Source organism: Adiantum capillus-veneris, chromosome 23 (genome assembly GCF_014529385.1).
Source record: "Adiantum capillus-veneris isolate H3 chromosome 23, ASM1452938v2, whole genome shotgun sequence".
In the NCBI taxonomy this organism is placed as follows: Eukaryota; Viridiplantae; Streptophyta; class Polypodiopsida; order Polypodiales; family Pteridaceae; genus Adiantum; species Adiantum capillus-veneris.
The window spans coordinates 68,447,151-68,470,515 of NC_140953.1; the positions used below are offsets into that span (position 1 = coordinate 68,447,151).

The window sequence follows — 23,365 nt, forward strand, 5'->3', positions numbered from 1 at the left end:
AAGATCATCGCATTGATCTCGTACTAGGTAGCTCTCCCCCAAACCTACCCCCTTATCGGGTTAGTCTTGCTCAGCAAGAGGAAATTTTGAAGCAAGTCAACAAGCTTATCGAAAAAGGTCTAATATGACCAAGTACTTCGCCTTACTGCTCTCCAGTTCTACTGGTGCAGAAGAAAGACGGCATGTTTCGAGTGTGCATAGATTATCGATCTCTAAAGAAGATCACTATCAAGAATCGCTTTCCGATCCCCCAGATTGATGATATTCTCGATAAGTTGCAGGAGCAAGTATCTTTAGTCGCATTGACTTAAAAAGCGGGTATCATTAGATACGCATAGCCCCTGAAGATGTCCATAAGACTGCCTTTCGCACAACTTTTAGACTTTATGAATTTTTGGTAATGCCGTTTGGCTTGACCAATGCTCCTGCCACATTCAATCGAATGATGGATCGAATTTTCAGCCCACACCGAGCTTTCACAGGAGTGTTCTTTGATGACATACTCGTCTTTTCAAAGACCGAGGAGGAACATTGGAAGCACTTGGATATAGTGTTTCACGAATTGCGAAAGCATGAGTTGCATGTGAATGCAAAGAAGAGTGAGTTCTTCCTCACTAAGATACACTATGTTGGCCATATAGTCTCACACAACCAACTGAAAATGGATTCCGCAAAGATCCAAGTCGTGCAAGATTGGCCCACTCCCACTACGGTACATGATGTACGAAGTTTTCTGGGATTGTGTACTATTGGAGATTTATCAGAGCTTTGCTCAAGTAGCAGGACCACTTCATGACCTAACAAGGAAAAAGATTCCTTTCAGGTGGGGATCGAGGCAACAAGGTGCCTTCGGTAGGCTAAAGTACCACTTAAGCCATGGACCTATTTTAATAGTGCCAGACTTAAGGAAACCATTCGAGGTTCACTGCAATGCTTCAGGTGATTGCATCGGTGTAATGCTTAACTAAGAAGCCCATGCAGTGGCTTATGAAAGTAGACGACTTAAGGATGCAGAATTGCATGCCTCGATCTACGAGAAGGAACTTATGGCTGTGACGCCTTGTCTACCTGGAAACATTATCTTCTAGGAGTTGATTTTGTGATCAAAACTGATCACCAGAGTTTGCGGTATTTTCTTACGCAACGGAAATTATCTGAGAAGCAAATGAGATGGGCCAACTTTTTGTCCATGTTTCACTCCTAGATCCTCCATACGACTGGGAGTAAGAATGTGGCTGCAGACGCATTGTCTAGACGGCCTAGGGTGAACGCAATTACTTCTGTGTATCACCAAGAATTGGAATCACTTCCAGAGTTGTATCCGAATGACCGAGACTTCACCTCCACTTGGAATAAGTTACAGAATGGAGAGGATGAATATCCGTATTCTATTCGGAATGGTTACCTCTATCACCACCAAGCAATTTGCGTGGCAGAACCATTGAGAAAGAAAATCATGGAAGAAGCACATGCTTCACCATATGCGGGTCATCGGGGAATTCTCCCTACGACCTTAGCATTGGAAAGATATTTCTTTTGGCCAAGCCTTATAGCAGACATTGATCAATATGTTAGGGAATGCTTGGTTTGCCAAAAAGTAAAGTATGATTGGCATAAGACGCCTGGGTTACTCCAACCTTTACCTGTGTCTGATCAACCCTGGGAGAGTATTGCCATGGATTTTATTATGGATCTCCCAAAGACTCAAACTGCAAATGATGCGATCTGGACTATGGTGGACAGATTTAGCAAGCAAGCTCACTTTATTCCAGTTAAGAAAACAATCAAAGCAGACCATATGTAAGGTGCAGCGGAATGAATGTTGTATTTTCTCAAGATTAGTGATCTTTATTGCTCAAGGTTCCTTTTAGTTCTTAGGGAAAGAGAGAGCTTTCCGTCTTGTAGAGATGCTGTGGTCAGGAACAAAGTGAGTGGATATTGTGCGTGCAAGTGAATGAGACTGAGAGAAGGAGAGAGAAGAGATACGACACCCGAGAGGTTGTAAAACCCTCCTCCGAAGGCCCCACTCTCGTCGGCGAGAGTTCTTCGTAGGCTTTTCTTTCTGCTTCTCTTTCTTGGTCCAACTCCTCCATAGGAGTTAGTGCAATCGGTGTCGTAGATGGGGAAGGGTCGGAAAAACCTCTTGGTGGGGAAAATTCTTCTTCATCTCTCATGCTCATCACCTCCAAGCGAAGTATCCATTCCGCTTTGGGTGATGATCATTCAGAAGTCGTGGGTTCTTGGGGGTCTTGGGTTCTTAAGTTCATGAGGAACTAGGGTTCTTGAGGGTCTTGGGTTCTGAAGTTCACGAGGAACTTGGGTTCTTAGGGGTCTTGGTTCTTGAGGTCCTTGATTCGTGAGAATCTTGGATTCTTGAGTCTTGAGGGTCTTGGGTTCTTGGGGTTGTTGAGGTTTTCTTTCGCTTGCAAATCGCGTTGGAGAAGGATCTTCTCTTCACCAGAGTTCTACTCCTTTCTGCGCTCACACCAAGGTTGCTTTTTCCCACCTCACGTCGATTGGCCGGCCGCTAAGTGCACGGTCTGCTCTCAATGAGTGAAAAGAGACACAAGGAGAAGCTGGACAAGCCCTTCTTTCTTGGGATTCCTGTCACTCTTCAACAAAACACGATTAGGAATCGCCACGCCCAAGTAAACTTGGGTGCGTGCGATCGCAACAAGCAAAAAAAATTCTTGTGGTTCTTTCCTTGAGTAATGCAGAACACTTCCAAAGCTCTGATACCAATGTAAGGTGCAGTGGAATGAATGTTGTATTTTCTCAAGATTAGTGATCTTTATTGCTCAAGGTTCCTTTTAGTTCTTAGGGAAAGAGAGAGCTTTCCGTCTTGTAGAGATGCTGTGGTCACGAACAAAGTGAGTGGATATTGTGCGTGCAAGTGAATGAGACTGAGAGAAGGAGAGAGAAGAGATACGACACCCGAGAGGTTGTAAAACCCTCCTCCGAAGGCCCCACTCTCGTCGGCGAGAGTGGTCTACTTTGATTGCACAAAGGTGTACAATGCGAATGCAATGGACTGAAGCAATGGGACTATGGCGATGACGACGACGGAGATGACAACGATGACTTGATGGCTGAAATCTGAGATCTTCTAATCGCTGAATTTTGGGACTGTTCGGTGGCTGAAAATGACTGTTTTGGCTGCGTTTTTATGGCTGAAAATGGGGGGAACATCTGCAACCGTCTAGGGGCTGATCTGCTACTGTGTCATAGGCTGAAAACTGCGAGAATCCAACTGCTGAATTCTGCGTTTTTGCTGCTGCTGAGCTGGCGTTTTTGACAAGGCTGAAAAAACGCTGAATCTGCAAGTGATGCTGGCGTTTTTGTGAAGGCTGAAAAACGCTGGCTGGGATGTATCTGCTGAGGTTGGAAAACGCCAGGCAAGAAGACTTGTAGGCGATGGCTTGCTGGGAGGAAACGCCAAAGGGAAGGAGTGGATGGCGAGGGTCTACTGCTGAGGGGGGTATTGCTGAGAAGTTGCCTGTTGAGCGGGAAGCTCCTGCTGCCTCTTCTGCCATTTAGTGCTAACTTGGGTTTGCTTATATATTAACTTAGCAAAATTGCCCTACCTACTTTTGTTGGAAAGTCACTTAAAAATAATAAGTGAAAATACCAATAAATAGGAAAATAGGCTAAATGCATTGGAAAATTCCCCTAATTGATGCTAATGGATTCTGATGGGAATTCCGATGATCATGTTGTGTGTAACCGGAGGATATGCATCTATGCTAAGTGACTGGGCATGCACGGTCTATGAATAGACTCACAAAAGTGCCAGATCACTGCCAATCTAGACTGACTGAACCTTGTTGTGGTGTAGCTTGTCCACGGACACATAGGGTTGGGATGTGTCACGTGACACCATATGGCTATAATTTTTCTAGCACAGATCTTTAAGCATCATGCGCTACCCAAGCCTATTGTGAGTGATCGAGATCCTCGCATGACAGGCAACTTTTGGCGTGCCTTGTTTGATAACCTTGGCACAAAGTTGGATTTTTCTTTTGCATATCATCCTCAAACGGATGGGCAAAGTGGGATCGCTAATTCCACAGTATTGGATATACTGAAATCTTATGTGTCAGAAAGACAGTCTGACTGGGAGAAGTATTTGCCGCTTGTTGAGTATGCGTATAACAATACCGTGCATTCATCTATGGGGAAAGCACCCTTTGAGATTCTCTATGGTAAGCCTTTGCTTCCACCGATCCTTGTCACTAAGGATAAGATTTTCACAGCAGATGAGTTTGTCCGGGATTTGGACATGGCCTACGGGCAAGTTAAGAGAGCAATTTTGGGCTCTCAAGAAAAACATAAGAAAGCTGCAGACAAGCACATAAGGAATCTGGACTTAACGGTCGATCAATTAGTCTTACTCAAGTTTGAGAAGGCAAGACTAAAGAAACAAGCGACTTATAAAGGGAAAGTGGTAAAACTTTCCAATCGTTATTATGGGCCGTTTAAGATAATTGACCAAGTGAACGATGTGACGTTCCGATTAGACTTACCATCTAATTGGAAGATCCACAATGCTTTCCATGTTAGTTTACTCCGGCCATATGTGGGACCGTCTCCAGGTCAGCCTATTGCTGAGGAACCTCGTGAGGTTGAGGAAACGGAAGAAATACTCCAACCGGAGCAGATCGTTCATTATCAGGAAGGTCTGCAACGCTTGCTTCTTTGGGCCGCGCCGAAAGCGACACAAAGTCTTCAGTGGCTCCTTCGATGCTTCAACTTCGTATAGAGTCGTGCTTCTTCCATCTTCAAGAATCTCGATGGCTGAAAATTCGTGAAACCATTTCCAAGAGAAAAACATGAACATATCCATTCCATGTTAAGTGAGTGGAAAAAATCTTGTCTTCGCTAAAGATTGGGTATGCACTGTAGATGAACATAGAGACGGAGTGACAACCCGTTCATCAAACACATGCAAACAAAGAGATCGAATCTTTCTTTTATGATCTAAAGCAATCAACTGTGGAAATTCGCAACGGAAATGCCCATGCTTGGTGCTCATACTTTCATGTGCACGTTCGGAAACTGTGTCATGCCAAGGAAGAGACATGGAATGTGACTTCCTTACATACGTACTTTTCAGCTTTTCATAAGAAATCCGCATACATTCGTGCTCATCCATGAGAGAAATGTGCTCAACATACAATATGTCATGCCTAGGAAAAGGGATCACATAAAGATGCCGACTAAAATACAGGAAACGATCACGAATGAAACACTCCAACAATGCGTGCGTATCAATCATACGAACACATAATACTTCCTGTAAGGGTTCTTGAGACCTAGGCTCGAGAGTCGAGATCTGTCTTTCGGGATCTATCGAATCGTCTTGTGGGGGATCTGTGGACCTTGACTCGAAAGCCAAGATAGATTCTTTGTGATGGATCGAATCTACAACGAGGTTAGCTGCGCTAGAAAAAGCATCCACTAACACATCATCTTCATGCAACTCATCATGCTTGTGAGAAATCACATCTTGATCATGCAAATCATCATGCTCATCATTATCATCCAAATCAATGTCATTCAAATCATCATGCTTATCATCATGCAAATCATTGTGCTTATCATTGTCAATCAAAACATCATGCAAGTCATTGTCAATCAAATCATCATCATGCTTCACACAATCATGCAAATCCTATGTGTCATGCTTTGGAGAAGAAGAGATTGAGAGAGTCTCCTTTTCCCGAATCTCTTCCATTTGTGCCTGAGCTAGAGAAAAGAGTCGCAAGAACTCTTCCCTTCTTGCTTTGTTCTCGCGATCAAATTCTGCTTGTCTTGCTTTGTTCTCTGCTTGTCTTTCTGCTTGGGCTTCTGCGTGTCTGCGGTCCATTTCTGCTTTTCTTTCTTTGTATTCACGATCCAATTTGGCTTGTTGTTCTTTGGCTTCCAAGCGTGCTTGCTCGTGCTCACGCGCTATGGCTGCCATTCTTGCGGCATTTCTTGCTTCGCGTTGTAAATTCTGTTCCATAAACAACAGCTCCAACTCCTCCATTGGAGTTAGTGCAATCGTTGTCGTAGATGGGGAAGGGTCGGAAAAACCTCATGGTGGGGAAAATTCGTCTTCGCCTCTCTCATGCTCATCACCTCCAAGCGAAGTATCCATTCCGCTTCGAGTGATGATCATTCTGACGTCGTGGGTTCTTGTGGTCTTGGGTTCTTAAGTTCACGAGGAACTTGGGTTCTTAAGTTCATGAGAAACTTGGGTTCTTGGGGGTCTTGGTTCTTGAGGTTTTCTTTCGCTTGCAAATCGCGTTTGAGAAGGATCTTCTCTTCACCTGAGTTCTACTCTTTTCCGCGGGCGAACCCCTTGGCGGCCTTGCGCTCACACCAAGGTTGCTTTTTCCCATCTCACGTCGATTGGCCGGCCGCTAAGTGCACGGTTCGCTCTCAATGAGTGAAAAGAGCCACAAGGGGAGGCTGGACAAGTTCTTTCTTGGGATTCTTGTCACTCTTCAACAAAACACGATTAGGAATCGACACGCCCAAGCGACTTGGGTTCGTGCGACCTCAACAAGCAAAAAAAATTCTTGTGGTTCTTTCCTTGAGTGATACAGAACACTGCCAAAGCTATGATACCAATGTTAGGTGCAGCGGAATGATTGTTTGCGCTTTGCTCAAGATGAGTGCTCCGAACTGTGCTCAAGGTTCCTTTTGTTCCTATGGAAGGGAGAGCCTTCCGTTCTTAATCAGAGAATGCTATGATCACAAACAAAATGAATGGACACTGTGCGTGCGAGCGTATGAGACTGAGAGATAGAGAGAGAAGAGAGATACGACACCAGAGATGTTGTAAAACCCTCCTCCGAAGGCCCCACTCTCGTCGGAGAGAGTGGTCTACTTATTGATTGCAGAAAGTGGTACAATGCGGATGCAATGGTTTGATGCAACTTGGGACTATGCCGATGACGACGACGACTTTAGGGCTGAAATCTGTGGTCTTCTATCTGCTGAATTTCGGGGCTGTTTCGGTGGCTGAAAATGACTGTTTTGGCTGCGTTTTCGAGGGCTGAAAATGGGGATCTTCTGCAACCAACTAGGGCTGAATTTGCTGCTGTTGTGGAATGCTGAAAACGCTGAACATCTGCAGCAACAATGGCTGAAAATGAAAAACGCTGGCAGATGAAAAACGCTAGCAAAATCTGGGAACTGCTCATGTCCTTTGTGTAGCGTTTAGCAAAACGCTGGCCTGTGGGTCTGATGGCGATCACTGCAAGGAAAATGCCATGGCTAGAGAGTCTGTGGGCGATGGGGGAACTGAAAACTCTAGGTTGAATGTAGGCGAGGATGGAGAGTCCAAAAACGCCAAGCTTGGGGGGTTACTGCGGGTTCTTGCTGAGAAGGTGCCTGTTGAGCGGGAAGCTCCTGCTGCCTCTTCTGCCAGAAAGTGCTACCTACTTTTGTTGGAAAGTCACTTCAAAATAATAAGTGAAAAATGTCAAAAATAGGAAAAATAGGCTAAAATCACTGAAAAATTCCCCTAACTGATTCTAATGGATTCTGATGATCATGCTGTGTGCAACCAGAGGATATGCATCTATGCTAAGTGACTGGGCATGCATGGTCTACGAATAGACTCACAAAAGTGCCAGATCACTTCTAATCTAGACTTGACTGGACTGATTGGACCTTGATCATGGTGTAGCTTGTCCACGGACACGTAGGGTTGGATGTGTCACGTGACATCAGATTCCTGCAAACGCAGTAAACTGACAAAATTCAGATGACTAAAACGTGGATGCCAAAGTTTTACATCTGAAATAGCCTTTGAATCCACAACTACATTTGCAAAATTTTGCCCACACTTGTCATACAAAGTGAGCTTATACAGCCCACAATATAAAATGCCAGATGCAACAATTTTATTAGCAAAACTGAGATCATGTATTGTACATCTGTCATCCACAAATTTGACTACAAGACAAAGTCTAGGAAGTTCGGATAGATTTTTGCAAACGCAGTAAGTTGACAAAATTCAGCTGACCAAAACGTGCATGCCAAAGTTTTGCATCTGAAATAGCCTTTGAATCCACAACTACATTTGCTAAATTGTGCCCACACTTGTCATACAAAGTGAGCTTATACAGCCCACGACATAAAATGCCAGATGCAACAATTTCATCACCAAAACTGAGATCATGTATTGTACATCTTTCGTCCACAAATTTGACTACAAGACCAAGTCTAGCAAGTCCGGATACAGACAAAAGATTCTTCTTGATCTGTCACAAGACGGGCACCACGTGCAAATAGAAAAGAACAGACTGAATAGACTTTTAGCACTTTAATAACAACTAACTGAAAGAGAGAGAGCACACGTGACACGGAGTGGCGGAATTCCACCCTAGAGAGTATTGGCCCCAAACCTTGGCGCCCCTTTCGGTATTTCTTTAAATTGCATCAACACAATACAAGCCGGTACTCGAGACTCTACACCTTCTCCAAGAAGCATGCCAGAGAATGAGCCCTAACCTCATATTTAAAGGCCCTAGGCCCCAAAAGCATTTTACCTAAAAAGAGTTCAAATTTAAAAGCTTCCGGTCCAAAAGCAATGTCAAAAAGCTGCCAGCGTAAATCACGGAATTCCATACAACTGGTCAGCGCAAAACGCAGAAATCCGTACAGGCTGCCACGTCATCATGTCAACGCAATTTTTGGGTTTTTTTCGTACTGTTGCCACGTCATCAGCTGCTATGTAAGACTTTTAGTGTGGTGTGTGTGTGTGGGTCTTGCTTTTATTTTAATCCTTTATGTCACTTGGGGCCCCATCGAACGGGGTCCCCATAAGTTGGTAGGACTTCTTGTTTTGTTACTTGTTCTTCTTAGAGTTTAGGCCCCTCGGTCGACATCTGCAAGTTGGCTCCCTTTAGGGCTTTGACACGTCAACAATTTGTGACATGATCCCAGGTACATAATGTGCATCAACAAGTGTGAAAGAACTGCCATTTGCAGGAGCAAGCATAATCTTTCCAACTCCCTGAACCGGATAAGAGGCATTGTTGGCACAAGTAACTGAATTTCCATGAGGGACAGATTCAAGAGAGGCAACTGACATGCATGCATCATGGACAACAGGATTATAAGTGCACTCTGGACTAAAAGCCCATTCTGCATCAACATTAGTATCACAGTCTCCTTTCACAGAAGACTCAACAATAGCTGCATTTGTAGTGGAACCAACATTAGTAGTGGAACCAACCTCTTTCTTCTTAGGCGCTTTTAGTCTTCAACTTAGGACACTGCTTGATCAAGTGATCATTAGCTTTACAATAATGGCAACGCATCTTCTTTTTGCCCTTATCACCAGAATTTCCAGACGAATTGCTGCCAGCATAAGCATTAGCAACATGTGATTTTCCACTCGCAGAAGGACCATGAGAAGTGGCCGCATTACTGTTACCACCTTTTCTTTGAGCAGTAATAAAGGCCTGTTCAATTGCATGCTGTCTAGTCCTGTTTTTTCTGGAAAGCGACTCTTGCAACAACAATGTACATAATCCATCAAACTTGACAACTTCAGAATTTCCTTGGGTCATAAGTCTCCAAGTACTAGCAAAAGTCTGGTAAGAATCTGCAAGGCATCAAGAACAATCTACACAAGGGAACTGTTTGAAATGACTTTACCTGCAGAAATAAGTTGTTCATTGATATCCTTGACACCAGCAAGGAAAGTGTCCATATCATCTTCCTCATGCATAATCTTCGACTCCAGTCCTTTACGTAGCAATGCAAATTTTGCCTCATTGCAACTTGTATAAAGACCAGCCAGAATATCCCAAGCGTGTTTTGTAGATTTCGCTGAACGAATGTAAGGAGTAACAGTGCGCTTCACAGACAACGCAATCAATGCATGAGCTTGCGCATCTTTTACATCCCAACGAGCTTGTTCTGCCGTAGGCAGACAGAACAACTCTAACAGCAACAATTCTTGCAACAAGTCCTGCAACATCCTCAACATCGCCTACATCCTCAGAACTAGGACGTATATCAATGCCCTGCATAATATTTCACACCCTTTGACACAAGAACATGTTGCATCATGTAAGCCCTCATGGGGTAATTGTTCCTATCCAATCTGTCGTTAGCAGCAAACATCTTGAACACATCTGTTTTGTTGTCGGCCATGATGAATGCCTGCACCTGATGTGAAAACTGCCCAAAAAGAGGAGAAACGAAGCGGGAACAACACGTGCTATATAACACAAACCGTAGAAGATTGTAAGGGACCTATTATGCAAAAAACGGCACTGACAGAAATTTTGCACAAAATGACGAAATAGCCTGTGTAGTACTGCATGTAGTGGAAACGGAGGCCGAAATGAGCCCAAATAAAAATTTTAGAGCAGATTGAGCTCTTACAGCTCGCCCGAAATTTTTGTCGACTTGCGAACGCTTGGCAAAGCTCACAGAAATCGGAGAAAGTGAGTAGGAATGTTTTTGCAGCTGCTAGCGACTAAGCCCGGGAGGATGCAAGCTGCTCTGATACCAAGTGTTGGAATTAGGGTTGCAGGAAAACACACACAGCTTGGAGAAGACGAAGGAAGCTCAAGGCACACAATAGAGAGTATTTTACTTAGTGTGTAATGGAAAGATAGATAGCCCTAGAGCTGCTGGCGACTAAGCCGGGGAGGACGCAACTTGCTCTGATACCAAGTGTTGGAATTAGGGTTGCAGGAAAACACACAGCTTGGAAAAGACAAAGGAAGCTCAAGGCACACAATAGAGAGTATTTTACTTAGTGTGTAATGGAAAGATAGATAGCCCTAGAGTGATGGACGTATATACAATGCACGGGGAAAAAACCTCCTAGTGAGGGGGAAAATGCCCCGGCGGTCCTAAGTGTGTTCACATACATCACTACCACATGTATATGGTAACAAGGGAAGAGGGAGAGGGGGAGATCGTTTAGCCTTGTAGAGTCTAGACGTGAAAGCTTGAAAGAGGCTAGAGCTTGAGAGTCGAGACTCGAGAGGGTAGAGCTTGAGCCCGTGGCCCTTGAAAGCTTGTGTGGATTGTGAAGGTAAGGGGTGGAGGGAGGGGCATTTATAAGGGGGAGGCTCACAAGATAAAACACCCAAATCTGAAAATTTGCCCTTTTCAAGCCGTTCCGGATGGTTCCGGTATCACATGCATTTCCGGAACGTTTGGCTGTTCCGGGCCGTTCTAGGACATGAACAACCCTAGAACGCCGTTCCGGTGTTATCTGCCCATGGGATGGCATTCCCCGGTAACACTGGCATTGTGAGCAGTTTTCTCGTTGGCGGTCGTTCACTATTATATTGGTCATATACAATATTTTGGCTAAGACATCGAGAAGTCTCTTCTGGTGGGTATCCATTCGGCTCAATATGACTTCATCCCTCGTTGCCAAATTATGGATAATTTGGCTTATGTCTTAATTGGAATGGAGTATGCTAAATATACCTAGCAAGATGTACTTGTGATGTAGGTAGATATTGAGAAGGCCTTTGATAGGGTACAATGGGATTGTATTGCTGAGACAATACAGGCCCTTGGATTCGGTCCTAAGTTAGCCAATGTTGTATATTTCCTGTATGCACATAGTACCTCTTCTGGTCTTCTAGATGGTGAGCTGATTGACCTTTGGCCACTTGGATGCTCTATCAGGCTAGGTTGCCCCCTTAGTGCCTTATTGTATGCCGTTGCTATCACCCCTTGTTGTTGTATTTGGTTCACTTGACTTCGCTTGGTCGTCTTCACGGGTTGGAATTACCCTTGGGAAATGAATTTATGGGGTGGCTTATGTCGACGACTCATTCACAATAACTAGGATGACATGCGAGAGATTATGCAGGCATTGGATATGTTTGCGTTTGCGGGCAGGCCTTAAGGTCAATTTTCGAAAATCCAAACTCTTGTCTCTTAATGCACCTGACTGACATCATCTTTTGTGCTCGGAGATCACAATTAACCCTATGTGTACGTGGACAAGCTACTTCATGGCATGGGTTCAGTTTAGTTCAGTTAGCCTAGCTAGGAAGTGTTCTGGCACTTTTGTGAGTCTGTTCGCAGACTGTGCATGACGAGGCACTTAGAGTAGATGCATATCCTTTGGTTGCACACAGCATGATCATCAGATTTCAGTCAGAATCCATCAGGAGCATTTTTACAGTGCATAGACCTATTTTCCCTATTTTAGCCAATTTTCACTTATTATTTTAAGTGACTTTTGTTGGGAACTAGATAGGGCAATTTTTTTTTTTCCGAGAAAAAGATCCTTCTATTAGTTATTGAAACTGCCCATAGGGCTACAACCACCTCTTCAAGAGAGGATGGTGGGAGACTCTCCCAATGAAAAAACCAGCATATGTACAATGGGGCTAAATCAAGAAATGGGGGGAGGGAAAAGCCACACAGGTGGTCGGTAGTGCCATCGGAGTACACCCTGGACCATGGAGTAGAAAGGTAGGGCAATTTTAGCAAGCAAATATATAAGTAAAGCTAGCGCTAGCACAATTTGGCAGAAGAGGCAGCAAGAACCGTGTGTTCAACAGGCACCTTCTCAGCAGGACCCCCACAGGACACTTAGCGTTTTTGGAGCAGATGACCCCTAGCGTTTCTGCATCAACACAGCTAGCGTTTTCAGCAGAACAAGCCCAGCGTTTTGCATTGCAGCAGCCTGGCGACAGAAGACCACAGATCAGCCTAGCGTTAGCAGATTTGCATCAGCACGATTGAATTCAGCCTAGCGTTTTTGGATCAGCAGAGCAACTCAGTGTTTTGCAGATTCATTGCGGGACAGAACCTCAGTTAGCACCAGCGTTTTCAGTTTTCAGCATCAAGACTCCGCAGTAGAACCCCCGAATCTCGCAGATCTCACCTTCCCGCAACAGATCCTCGCCGCACGGTCAGATCCAGCGTAGTCTGCAGATTCAGCCCGGAAAACGCAGGTTTCAGCATCTGCGTTTTCAGCGCGTCGAAGTCGCATCGTCGCCATCGACATCGTCACTGACATAGAGTCAGAATTCAGTAGATAAAGAATTGCAATTTCAGCCCTTAGCGTTTTCAGATCTCAGCCCGTCTTGTCGTTATCCTCATCATTGTCGACATTGTCGGCAAGTCCAAGCATTGTAGAGATTTGTGCAATCAAAATTAGACCACTCTCGCCATAGAGAGTGGGGCCTTCGGAGGAGGGTTTGACAACAGTCTGGTTGTATTTTTCTCTCTCTATCTCTCAGTCTCAGTACCTTCATTCGCAGTGTTCATCCACTTTGTTTGTGTCCATTGCACTCTCTCACTAAAGGAACGGAAGGCTCTCTCTTTTGTAAGTAAAAGGAACCTTGAGCACAGTTCGGAGCACTCATCTTGAGCAAAGTTCAACATTCACTTCCGTTGCACCTTACATTTGATCTGTAGGTGATTTGTCAGACATTCGGGGTATCCTATTGGCTGGAAGGTAACCAATACTCAGCAAGTGGATTGGGTTATGCAACGCGTGAATGTCAAATTGCAATTCTAGAAATTGTCCACATGGACGTTACATGTTTGGCTCCGTTTTGTTCAGAGCATTATGATGGCATATGTTCAATTCTACTTGCTGTTGATGCACTGAACTCATCCTCACTTATGTTTGTTGTCAAGCAATATAAAAGAAATACCGGAAGGGGTGCCAGTGTTTTGGGCGAGTGATCTTGGAGTGGAACTCCACTACTCCGTGTCTACCTTGTGGACTCTCTCTCTTTGTGCTCGTGTGTGTGTTCAATCGTGTTTGAAGTGCTAAAGTCTGTTTCAGTATGCTGTTTTCAGTTGGCACGTCGTACCCTTTGGTTACAATCTGGGACAAGAAATATCTCAAACTTCGATGATCCGTGTAGATTTAAAGTTTGCACCGAGCAAATAATGCCTCCATTGAGTCAAAGCATGAACGACTGCTAAGAGTTCCTTTTCATAGATCCGCGCAACCCTCTTTGGCTTTGACAACATTCAACTCTTGTAAGCTATGAGATGGTCCTCTTTCATTAACACCGCACTCGAACCACCTACACAAGCATCGGAGTAAACCTCAAAAGATTTTTGCGAGTACGGTAACTTCAACACTTGCCTGCTAAGTCAAGTTTTGCTGGAGTCTCAAATGTTGCAATCTGTGAAGGTCCCCAAGTGAGTGGTATCCCTTTATGAGTGAGGGTATGCAATGAGGAAGCTATCTCGACGAATTGTCTGATGAACCGTTTATCCCAAAAAGCTCCTTACATCATATACATTCCTCAATGTAGGTGAATCACGAATAGCTGCCACTTTAGCCCGATCCACACTGACGTGGTACACCCTCGGACAGAACAATGTGTCTCAAAGCTGTGTATCTCTTGCGGAAAGACTCGCTCTTCTTCTTGTTGATCACTGATGTGTGTTCTCCCATTGCTTTGAATACTTGCAACAAATGCTCTTGATTGTGCTTCGGATTTGGAGAAAAACAATGATGTTATCATAGAATGTGTCCTTCAACTGTCTATGTTCTCGAAAGATGCTATCCATCATCCTATTGAACACTACAGGAGCATTTGTAAGGCCAAATGACATCGGCTAAAACTCGTACAATCGGAAGGATGACTTGAATGTGGTCTCATTTACAGTACCTTTTCAGAAAGTATTTACCAAACTGCAACTTTTCTACCTGCACAAAAATAAATTCTGGTAAATTCTTTTTGAATCTGCTCTGGTCTCTACTTCTTGTCTTCTATCTTGGTCAGATACTCAGCAGACTCTCAACAGCATATCGACCACTGCTATTCTGTCTTTTATTGACCCTGGTAGTAGACCTTACCGAGTCTGGAACTGCTATCCCCTTAGCATCCTCTTTCCCAATTTTTCAAAAGGCAACCTCTTCCAAAAAGCACCTTTCAGAAAAGCAATTTCTAAAAAATGCTGCTATCAAAAGCAATTTGCGTAAAACGCTACTTCCGAAAAGCAAAAAGCTTTTGTTGCTATAATTTCTATGTCCTCTCACTGCTTCTCTTTTTCTGCTCATTCCCGAAGATGAAAAGCACTACTTCCACAGTCGATTGCTGCAGTTGTGGACTTGATCGCTCTAAGGAGAATAATCGGCTAAGCTGTGATACCATTGTAATGGGCAAGCCATTGGCAAGGTGGTCAAATCTGTGCAACAATCACCGAACTGAACAGAAACAGAAAATGCTTGAACTTGAAGAGAGAAAACACCTCTCAAGAGACAAGTGACTCGGAGTGGAGGTCAATCTTTACTTCAGAAAAAGGATTGGAACCTAGGATACATATAGCTGTTACAGGATGAAATAAAATTGTACAAGGCAAGGAAAAACCATTTGGGAAGAATCCTTCATCACACTTCTGTAACAACCCACAATTGGAAAGCTTCGCCTCCATGTGCAAGGCTATGTGGATAATGTGGAGTTCCTTGCCTCTCCTTTACAACATGGAGATGTTGCGTTGGGATCACCGTTGTTTGATCTAATGAACTATGTTTTAGTCTTTAGATTTGATAGTCCACTTAACTCAACTTGCCTTGATTTTCGAAACAAGGCATTTGCAGAATTCAGATATTGTTTTTCTGTAACTTATAGCTTTAAGTTGTAAAGGTTGGATTGTAAGTCCTCTATTTTGGATGATCACACGTGTGTTACATTTTTGGAATGGTGTTTCATCCTTATTCATTGCTTTTGTTGTTGACTGTGTCTGCCTTGACCAATATATTTTATTTATTCGTTGGATCTGATAGTCTACTTTCTTCTACTTGCTTTGATTTCTAAGAATGAGACACATCTCAGAACTTATATTTTTCCTGAATTTCTAGTTTGAAGTAGTAAAGGTGATTATTGTCAAGTTTTCAAGGTCAATAAGTGCTGTTTTGGATATGACATGACTTGTGTGTACCTGTGCATGTCTTGGATTGGAAAAAACAAAAGACCTAAAACACCAGAGTTTTTGGGTCCTCTGAAACCTCTGAAATGTTTCTTTTTTGACAGTATTGCAACTACGTCTACAAGGGCTTTCTTGCAAGACTCGTTACTCTATTTTCTATCATGCTTGCAGTTGTTCTCTGTGCTGTAAACAAGGTGGTGCCCTCAAGCCCTCAACAGAGCCTCACAGATGGGCACATGTAGTGTGCGCGCTCTACACAAATGAAACCTACTTTGTCTACCCAGACGCAATGGAACCAATAGAAGGTCTAAATGCTGCAGATACACGAGCAAAGCGGCAGCGGCGGCGGTGCTGCCTTTGTGGTGTTAGAGAAGGTTCTGCAGAAAGGTGTTCTATACCAGGGTGCAAATCAGTTTTTCATGTATCCTGTGGTGTCACCCAAGGTGCATCTTTCGAGGTACGTGTGTATTTGGGTGAAGGGCAGGTACTGAGGAATGATAGGAGCAATCAGCAGTAGACCTGATTGTGTTTTCTGTATGGACAGTTGCAACACTCTAATCAGCAAGTTACTTCTGTCCGTGTGTACTGTCCAAGGCATGCTTTGGAAGTGTTTGGGTCAGCAAAGGGACGATCAAGTGAGGTATGGAAAATGTGTGTTCATGTGTGTTTTTTATTGGAAAGGTCTTGTAAGTAACATCATTGCAACCGTATGAGCAGAGTGAGAAACAGACTTTGTTCCGGAAGGTCTCGAGCCAGGAGGATGGGTTGTGTGATACAGAACAAGGCTTGAAAGCAAGGAAACAAAGTGAAATTTCACTCATGAGGCGGAGCAAAAAAGAAGCATCAAGCCAGGGAAAGAATCATAAAAGGGGTGATTATGGTCATAGTGCAGAAAATAGGGAAAAGTTGAATTTTGAACACAATTGGGTTAGCATCACAAACCAGGATGGTGTGGACGAGAGCAAGCGGAGGGAGAGAGCAGATGTACAACTGAATAAAGGCATGGCAATGAATGGGGTCTCAGCAGAGGAGGCTTGTGCGGCACTGGCTGAAGAAAGTAAGACCAGTGCAAATCTTATGGAAGGAGTTTATCTATACTGGGCTTCCAAGAGAGCGAAACAAGGAGGGCCACTTTTGCATCGTATCCAGCAGGTTGCGTTGACAAACATCACTGTGCTTTACTGCTCTACTTATAGCAGGGCTTTAAAAATAACCTATGTTTTACCTGTATAACCAGGAACATGCAGCAAAACAGTTTGGCATTTTCAACTCAGATGATGAAAGTGGCCTTGGCACAGATTCTGTATCTGATGGGATCTCTCTCAAATGTCATTCAGTGGATATGGTTAGTGTATTCAACTATCCCTTTATTCATGATTAACCAAAGGTTCATAGAGGCAGGGGGCTCTTTTTGTGGGGGAACAGTATGTGCATGTGTGTGTGCTTGCGTGCATGCGTGTTTGTGACACTGTATATATTGTGATTGGTTTGGCGTAAGAACAGAAGGTTGTGGCAGCACGGCAGCAGCTGCAAAGGCTCCGGGAGCTCTCTCTCTTGGTTGTGGAAAGAGAAAAGCTGAAGCTTGAGATTTTCTCACTTGATCAAGACATTATCAAAGTTGGTATCGAGGCTCTGAATGCGACAGGCAGTAGGCAGCTGTGTTCTTCCTGCAAGGAATCGCACCTCTCGCTATTGTGTGCTGTCTGCAACAAAGCTATTTGCATGTCTTGCCTCATAAAGGAATCCAAATATACTAGCTGGCAAGATTTCCTGAAGCATTCAAACTGTATTTGTCCTGATTGCGAGCAACAGAACATCCAGATGCACATAGAACTAGCATGCAAACCTTATGGGAACGGGGAAGAAGATGGCTTAGCTGGTTCCCCTATGATGCGTGCATTGAATGAAGAGTGCGGTAGTGATGCAGCGTTGGAAAATTCTCAGCTGGCATCGCACAATAAAGCCTTTATTTTGCTGCCACGGTCCGATTGTAGCCATCAGGATAAGTTAGCCACACAAGCCTTTTGGGAACATGCATGTCCTAAAATGGTGTTGCTTTTGGACCTGCTTAAGGATCCAGTTTAAATGTCAGGAACCAGGAAGGGCTTGTTGTATTATATTTCCCTAGTGTAGTCTTGAGAGCATAGAGAGTGTGTGCTTCTCAATTTGACATTTTCTCTAACATACACGGCAACATTGCCAGGCGGTGTGTTGTTGACATCCCCACACTTTCTAATTATTCAGAGCTTCTGTGACACATAGCAACTGGAGTTGCTGAGCAAGAAATCTGGTGTTTTTAAACGCCAGCCCCGTGTGGAAAGTTTCATGAGGCGCGGGCATATTTACTAACATTTTTCTGATGAGACATGTTTGAAGGTGTGTTTCCTGATTTTGTACAGTTTGGTGCTGGATGCCATTTTCACTGGGCCAGTATATTCCCTTGCAATGGGAGGTGTATTTTGAGGCCAATGGGAATTGTATGGCCTTGTATGTATTCCAGCCTTGTTTTATTCTGGTCTCCACACTCTCCAGTTTAATTTGCACATGATCTACTTCACTCCCTGCTAATTTGTTATAAAAGGCAGTTTTCAGTGCTTTTAGAGGAGATTATCTCTTTACATGGATGTGTGTTGCTGTGTTTTGAAAGGATATCTGTTCTGCTGGACATGTTTGTCAAAGACATCACTTCATGTGCAGAACCTTCAGTGACCAGACTCGGTCGACTTATCGAAGATCTCTTGAGAGGGGACCAACACCAAGCTATGGTAAATAATTGCAGGACCATGAACTGACGTGTTCTTGATGCTAAGCCCTGATGGCCAGATGCAGATACCGACCGAACAACCCTTCTTCATGGTACAAGCTAAACAATTACCTTATCAAGGTAGGGGTCGTTGTTATGGGTTTTAGGGTCACGGTTTCTGCTTCTGGACCAGAAGCGCAACTGATCACTGCATACTTCCATCTAGTCGCAGAAACCCCAACTCTAAGACCTGTCATGGTCATGCTTGCTATACGTAGGCAAGTACTTCTGGACGCGAATAGCTGTAGCCTTATGTAGGTTGCATTGGCTCAGCAGCTGTCTAGACTGGAGTATTTGAGGGTCAATGCGACTAGCTGTGACCTCGTGCGGGCTAACAACACTGGTGGCCAAGCTCTCATTACTTTTGAATGCTTGAGGAGTGATATGTGCTTAAAACCTCTGTAAATTTTGAGTTGATGGTTCTTTGGCTCACAATGATGGAATGTATGTACTAATTATGCACCATCACGACAATTGAAAGAAAGGATCTTGAGAGGATGAAGTGGCTGTTGAGTCGACGCTTCCTTATTGTAAAAACGAGAGGTTTTTGGGTTGCCAGAGCGAAAGTCTTGTGCTGAAGTGTATTCTTCCAACGGCAAAAGCTAATCAATGCCCTACACAAAGGCTTTTTCTTTCAAGCAACATCAGGCATCGGGTCTGCTGCTTGCGACTTGGCTGTGACTCTCTTGAATCATGTGTGGAAAATCTTGAAGCCTGCTGGTAGGACATATATTAGAAAGGATTCGTATATTTTGCAAGTACGCTCATCTATTATGGATAGACACAGTTCCTCTCTCTCTCCCCCCCCCCCCCCCCCCTTCTCCTTCATTACAATGCCTGGCTTGGGAGAAATCCAGAGGTTCATGCTTCACACATCACACCACATAGACCAGGGCAATGGTAGAAGCAGCTTTCTTGAAATAGAATGGATGGAGCAACCCCTAATAGGGGACCTCATAGTACCTTAGTCCAATTGAGCACCAGAAGAGGCTTGAAAGGAGAGAGAATGGTGATGAGGCTGGGCAAGTCTACCATGTTTACAATACAAGTCCATCTTTTGAAGCACCATACCGCCTCGTAGCATATACCCACGTCCTCACACTTTTGAAGCACATACCTAGGTAAGACTCGCACCCAACCATCACACCTGTATGCATCATAGGAGTGGATGTTTGCATGTATATTCGAACATAGAACCGAGTAACACACATGAAGAAGCAGCACTAAATCACCAAATCAGAAAAGAAGTGCCCATATGGATCAAAGTAAAAGCGACAATTTGAAATTTTTTGGATTTGCTAGTGACAAGCTTAAGGAAAAGAAAGGGATTTTTTCACACATGTACTTCTCAATGCACACACATGAAGAAAAAGCACTAAATCACCAAATCAGAAAAGAAGTGCCAATAAGGAGCAACGAAAAAGCGACAATTTGAAAAATTTGGGATTTACTAGTGACAAGCTTAAGGAAAAGAAAGGGATTTTTTCTTTTTGGAGAGAGAGAGAGAGAGAGAGAGAGAGAGAGAGACTGCCATAACTAGAAAGATCTTGTGCGCTTAAAATCCTTACAAACTTTGGAGATGGTATATCGTCAATGTCTAAATACATGTGTATCTGTGATTAGGAACATTAGAAAAGTATATCCAGTTTTGTTTGAACCAATATTATTAATCAGACAGTAAATAGTGATGAAGACACATACCTAGGTACCATAACTCACAAGAAGGGAAAACACTTGATGATATAATAACACTTGAACTTGCTTCCTTGACATTCTCAGCCTTGACTACTCCCTACATCTCTCTCTCTCCTAGCCACCTCGCAGACTCTTCTACCCTCATTTCCTTGGATTTAAGTATCAAACCATTCATCAGCTCAACATAGAGCATGTGACATGTTTCAATTGGTTTTATAGGTCATATTAGACCTTAAAGGACAATAATACAATCTCTACCTGTGTGTGTGTCTCTCTCTCTCTCTCTCTCTCTCTCTCTCTCTCTCTCTCTCTCTCTCTCTAGACATGGATCTAGCACAATGGACTTTGGCATGGCACACCCGAGCTTCATCTCTAGAATCTAGGATCTCAAGGCTGGCCCAGACTTGTTGGTGTGGCAGTGGATCATGCCCTTTTGTTGATGAGCATGTCTTTTCGATTTAGTATAGCACACAGGCCACGGGCAACTGTATACATAGATGGGATTTACAGGTGCCTGTGCACTGAGGAGCCAAGGCGATCTCTAGAGGAGCTTACTAATATATTGACACAGACATTACATGAGGTAGTAGCAGAGGCATTCCCACACACCCAGCTTGAGCAGAGACGTTGTTTTGGGAGCATGTACTAGAATAGTTGGTCTGATGAGGAATGCTGCGAGACCAGAGCCAGACTTCAGAGGGAGGTGCTTTTAGGGGACATCACTCACGAACAGTCACAAATCGACTTCCGACGCCTAGTGCGGTGGAAGAAGAGGGCTTTTTTGGCTTAACTAGAGCAGGATCTATACCAACTATTCTTGAGTCAGGACTCACGTGAGGCATGTCGGCTCTTTCATATTGGACACACATTGGCATGGTTGTATGCATCCATTCTTGAGTAGCAACCGAATAGATGGGCAAAGGAGGGGATACACGCAGTCGGGTAGGCTGGGTTCAGGAGAGGTTTTTCTACTCGACCATATCTTGACACTCAGAGCCATCATTGAGGAGGACAGATCACATGGGAGACGGATCTATTATAGCTTTGTGGACTTTCGCAGAGCATTTGACCCAGTACCAAGAGGTAGATTGATGCGCAAACAACAAGAGATGGGAGTACCCAGAGAGCTCATTTGGGGGATCATGGCATTATAATAGGTCAGTAGTGGGGCATGTACGCACCTCAGAGGGTCTATCTACACCGGAACACTCCACTATTGGGGTGAAGTAGGATTGCCCCCTCTCCTACTCTATTTGGTATGTATGTGGATGAGATTTCTGACTATATTGAGAGAGATGGTGATAAGAGGTGTACAATAGGGACATGGATTCGACTATTGTTATATGCTAATGATATTGTGTTGATCTTCGACTCTCTGGAGGGGATGCAACGTCACTTGGATGCTTTGCATAGGTTTGCCCATGAAAGTGGTTTGGTTATGCTGTTTAATACCACCCCACAGTGCAATAGGAGGTCATTCACCCACATTCAGATACGGCTAGGAGACGATGGAGTATTGCCATTGCCCAATCTACTATGAGATACGAGGCTGCTTTGGACCACTCTACAGAGTCATGGGGTACGAGGACGAGAGATGCTTGGGTTTGTTTTTGCTCGAGTTGTGTAGACACAAAGAGCCTGATGAGAGGAGAGGCTAGCCAGTCTCAGAGACAGATAATAGATTTCTTTAGAGCAGACACGGGACACGCGGAGGAGCTACTTCCACAATAGAGCCCACACTCACCTCGTACCATAGGCAGATTGATCGACCGAGCAACCGAGTTGGGGAGATCCAGATGCCCACGACTGTTAAGGACTACACAATATCGACGGAGGCTGCATCAGACGATTCAAATCACTTTGGCCCAACATGCACGACACCCGGTTAGACTACTGACCATGGAGGAGATTGATAAGATCCTCGAGCGATCGATGTTGGATCCCCTGTGATTTAGCCAACCCAATTAGCTACTTATTTCACATCTAGGAACTTAAGATTCCGTAGCATTCTTATTTTTGTTACCCTGACTTTGTATCATATCCACCACTTGGTCTCATAGGTCACTTTGGCCTTTTGAAGACGTTAATATAACAGTTCATTTCATCCCCCCGGGGTGCCCTTGGCCCTTTTCTCAATAGAAGAAAACAATATGTTTTAGCGGTGTCACAAAAGCTCATGGAGATATTGGTACTGAACTTGTCCCTAGAGGAAGTTCAACTTGGTGGGGCAGAGGCCCAAACTTGAGCTGGATACAATGGAATAAACTGGACACAACCAACAGTTAACCCAAAAAAGAGAGGGAGAAAATCTCTTTTATTTAGGAGAAAAAGTCCCACGTGGGAACCTACAAAGAAAGAGAACCACCAGAAGCTTTTGAAGAAACAAGGAGATGGAAGGTTTGGCATTTTGAAAAAATAAAAATTGAGGCTCTTTAAGAACTATAAAACCAAAGAGGATTTCAATGTTCACATCCAAAAGTCAAATGTGTGCCTAACTGTCTTCGTTACTAAAGCTTGTTTTAGAAAGCCAATAAAAGCGTACACGATCCCAATTGAAGTGAAAATGGTTTTATTTTTATAGCAACATGCTTAAATTTTCATTGTGGTAAAACAAGAAGAGAAGAAGTTGCATAGTACCTCTAGGAAAAACCAAGCCATCCTTACTTGCGCACCCCTTTTGCTATCTCAAGCAAGTTTGGAAATCTAGGAATGCGGCGTGTCTTCGAAAACGACCACTCAATGCCCAATTACAAAGAGATTATTCAAGAAAGTAGGGAAGTGACCGCCTGTATTGGAAACCACAAGAACTTTGAAGAATGGGCTCAACCAATCAAAGCCATTTCAATTTTGTATCATCCAATCCACAAAATGTATCTATCTTGGAGCTCTAGGTTGTGTAGGTATGAAATGTGTAATGTGATCCCTCAAGCACCCAATGTGGTTGAGGTAATTAATATGACACATCCACTAACAATTGTG

General features: G+C 43.9%; 1 protein-coding gene across 8 annotated transcripts in view; it reads left to right on the plus strand.

Moving 5' to 3' along the window:
- LOC147427922 (uncharacterized) overlaps nt 1–23,365 on the plus strand; it is a 132,692-nt gene that overhangs the window by 62,153 nt on the left and 47,174 nt on the right. For 2 of the 8 annotated variants that reach the window (XM_086496447.1, XM_086496449.1), the window contains exons 5-8: nt 16,060–16,345; nt 16,433–16,528; nt 16,606–17,040; nt 17,126–17,233. In XM_086496447.1, coding sequence (XP_086352573.1) covers nt 16,060–16,345; nt 16,433–16,528; nt 16,606–17,040; nt 17,126–17,233 — 925 coding nt within the window. Of the gene's footprint in view, nt 1–16,059; nt 16,346–16,432; nt 16,529–16,605; nt 17,041–17,125; nt 17,234–17,391; nt 18,432–18,535; nt 19,190–23,365 lie in introns of those variants that run through there. The other 6 variants (XR_015185942.1, XR_015185943.1, XM_086496446.1 and 3 more) reach the window with 6 other exon arrangements.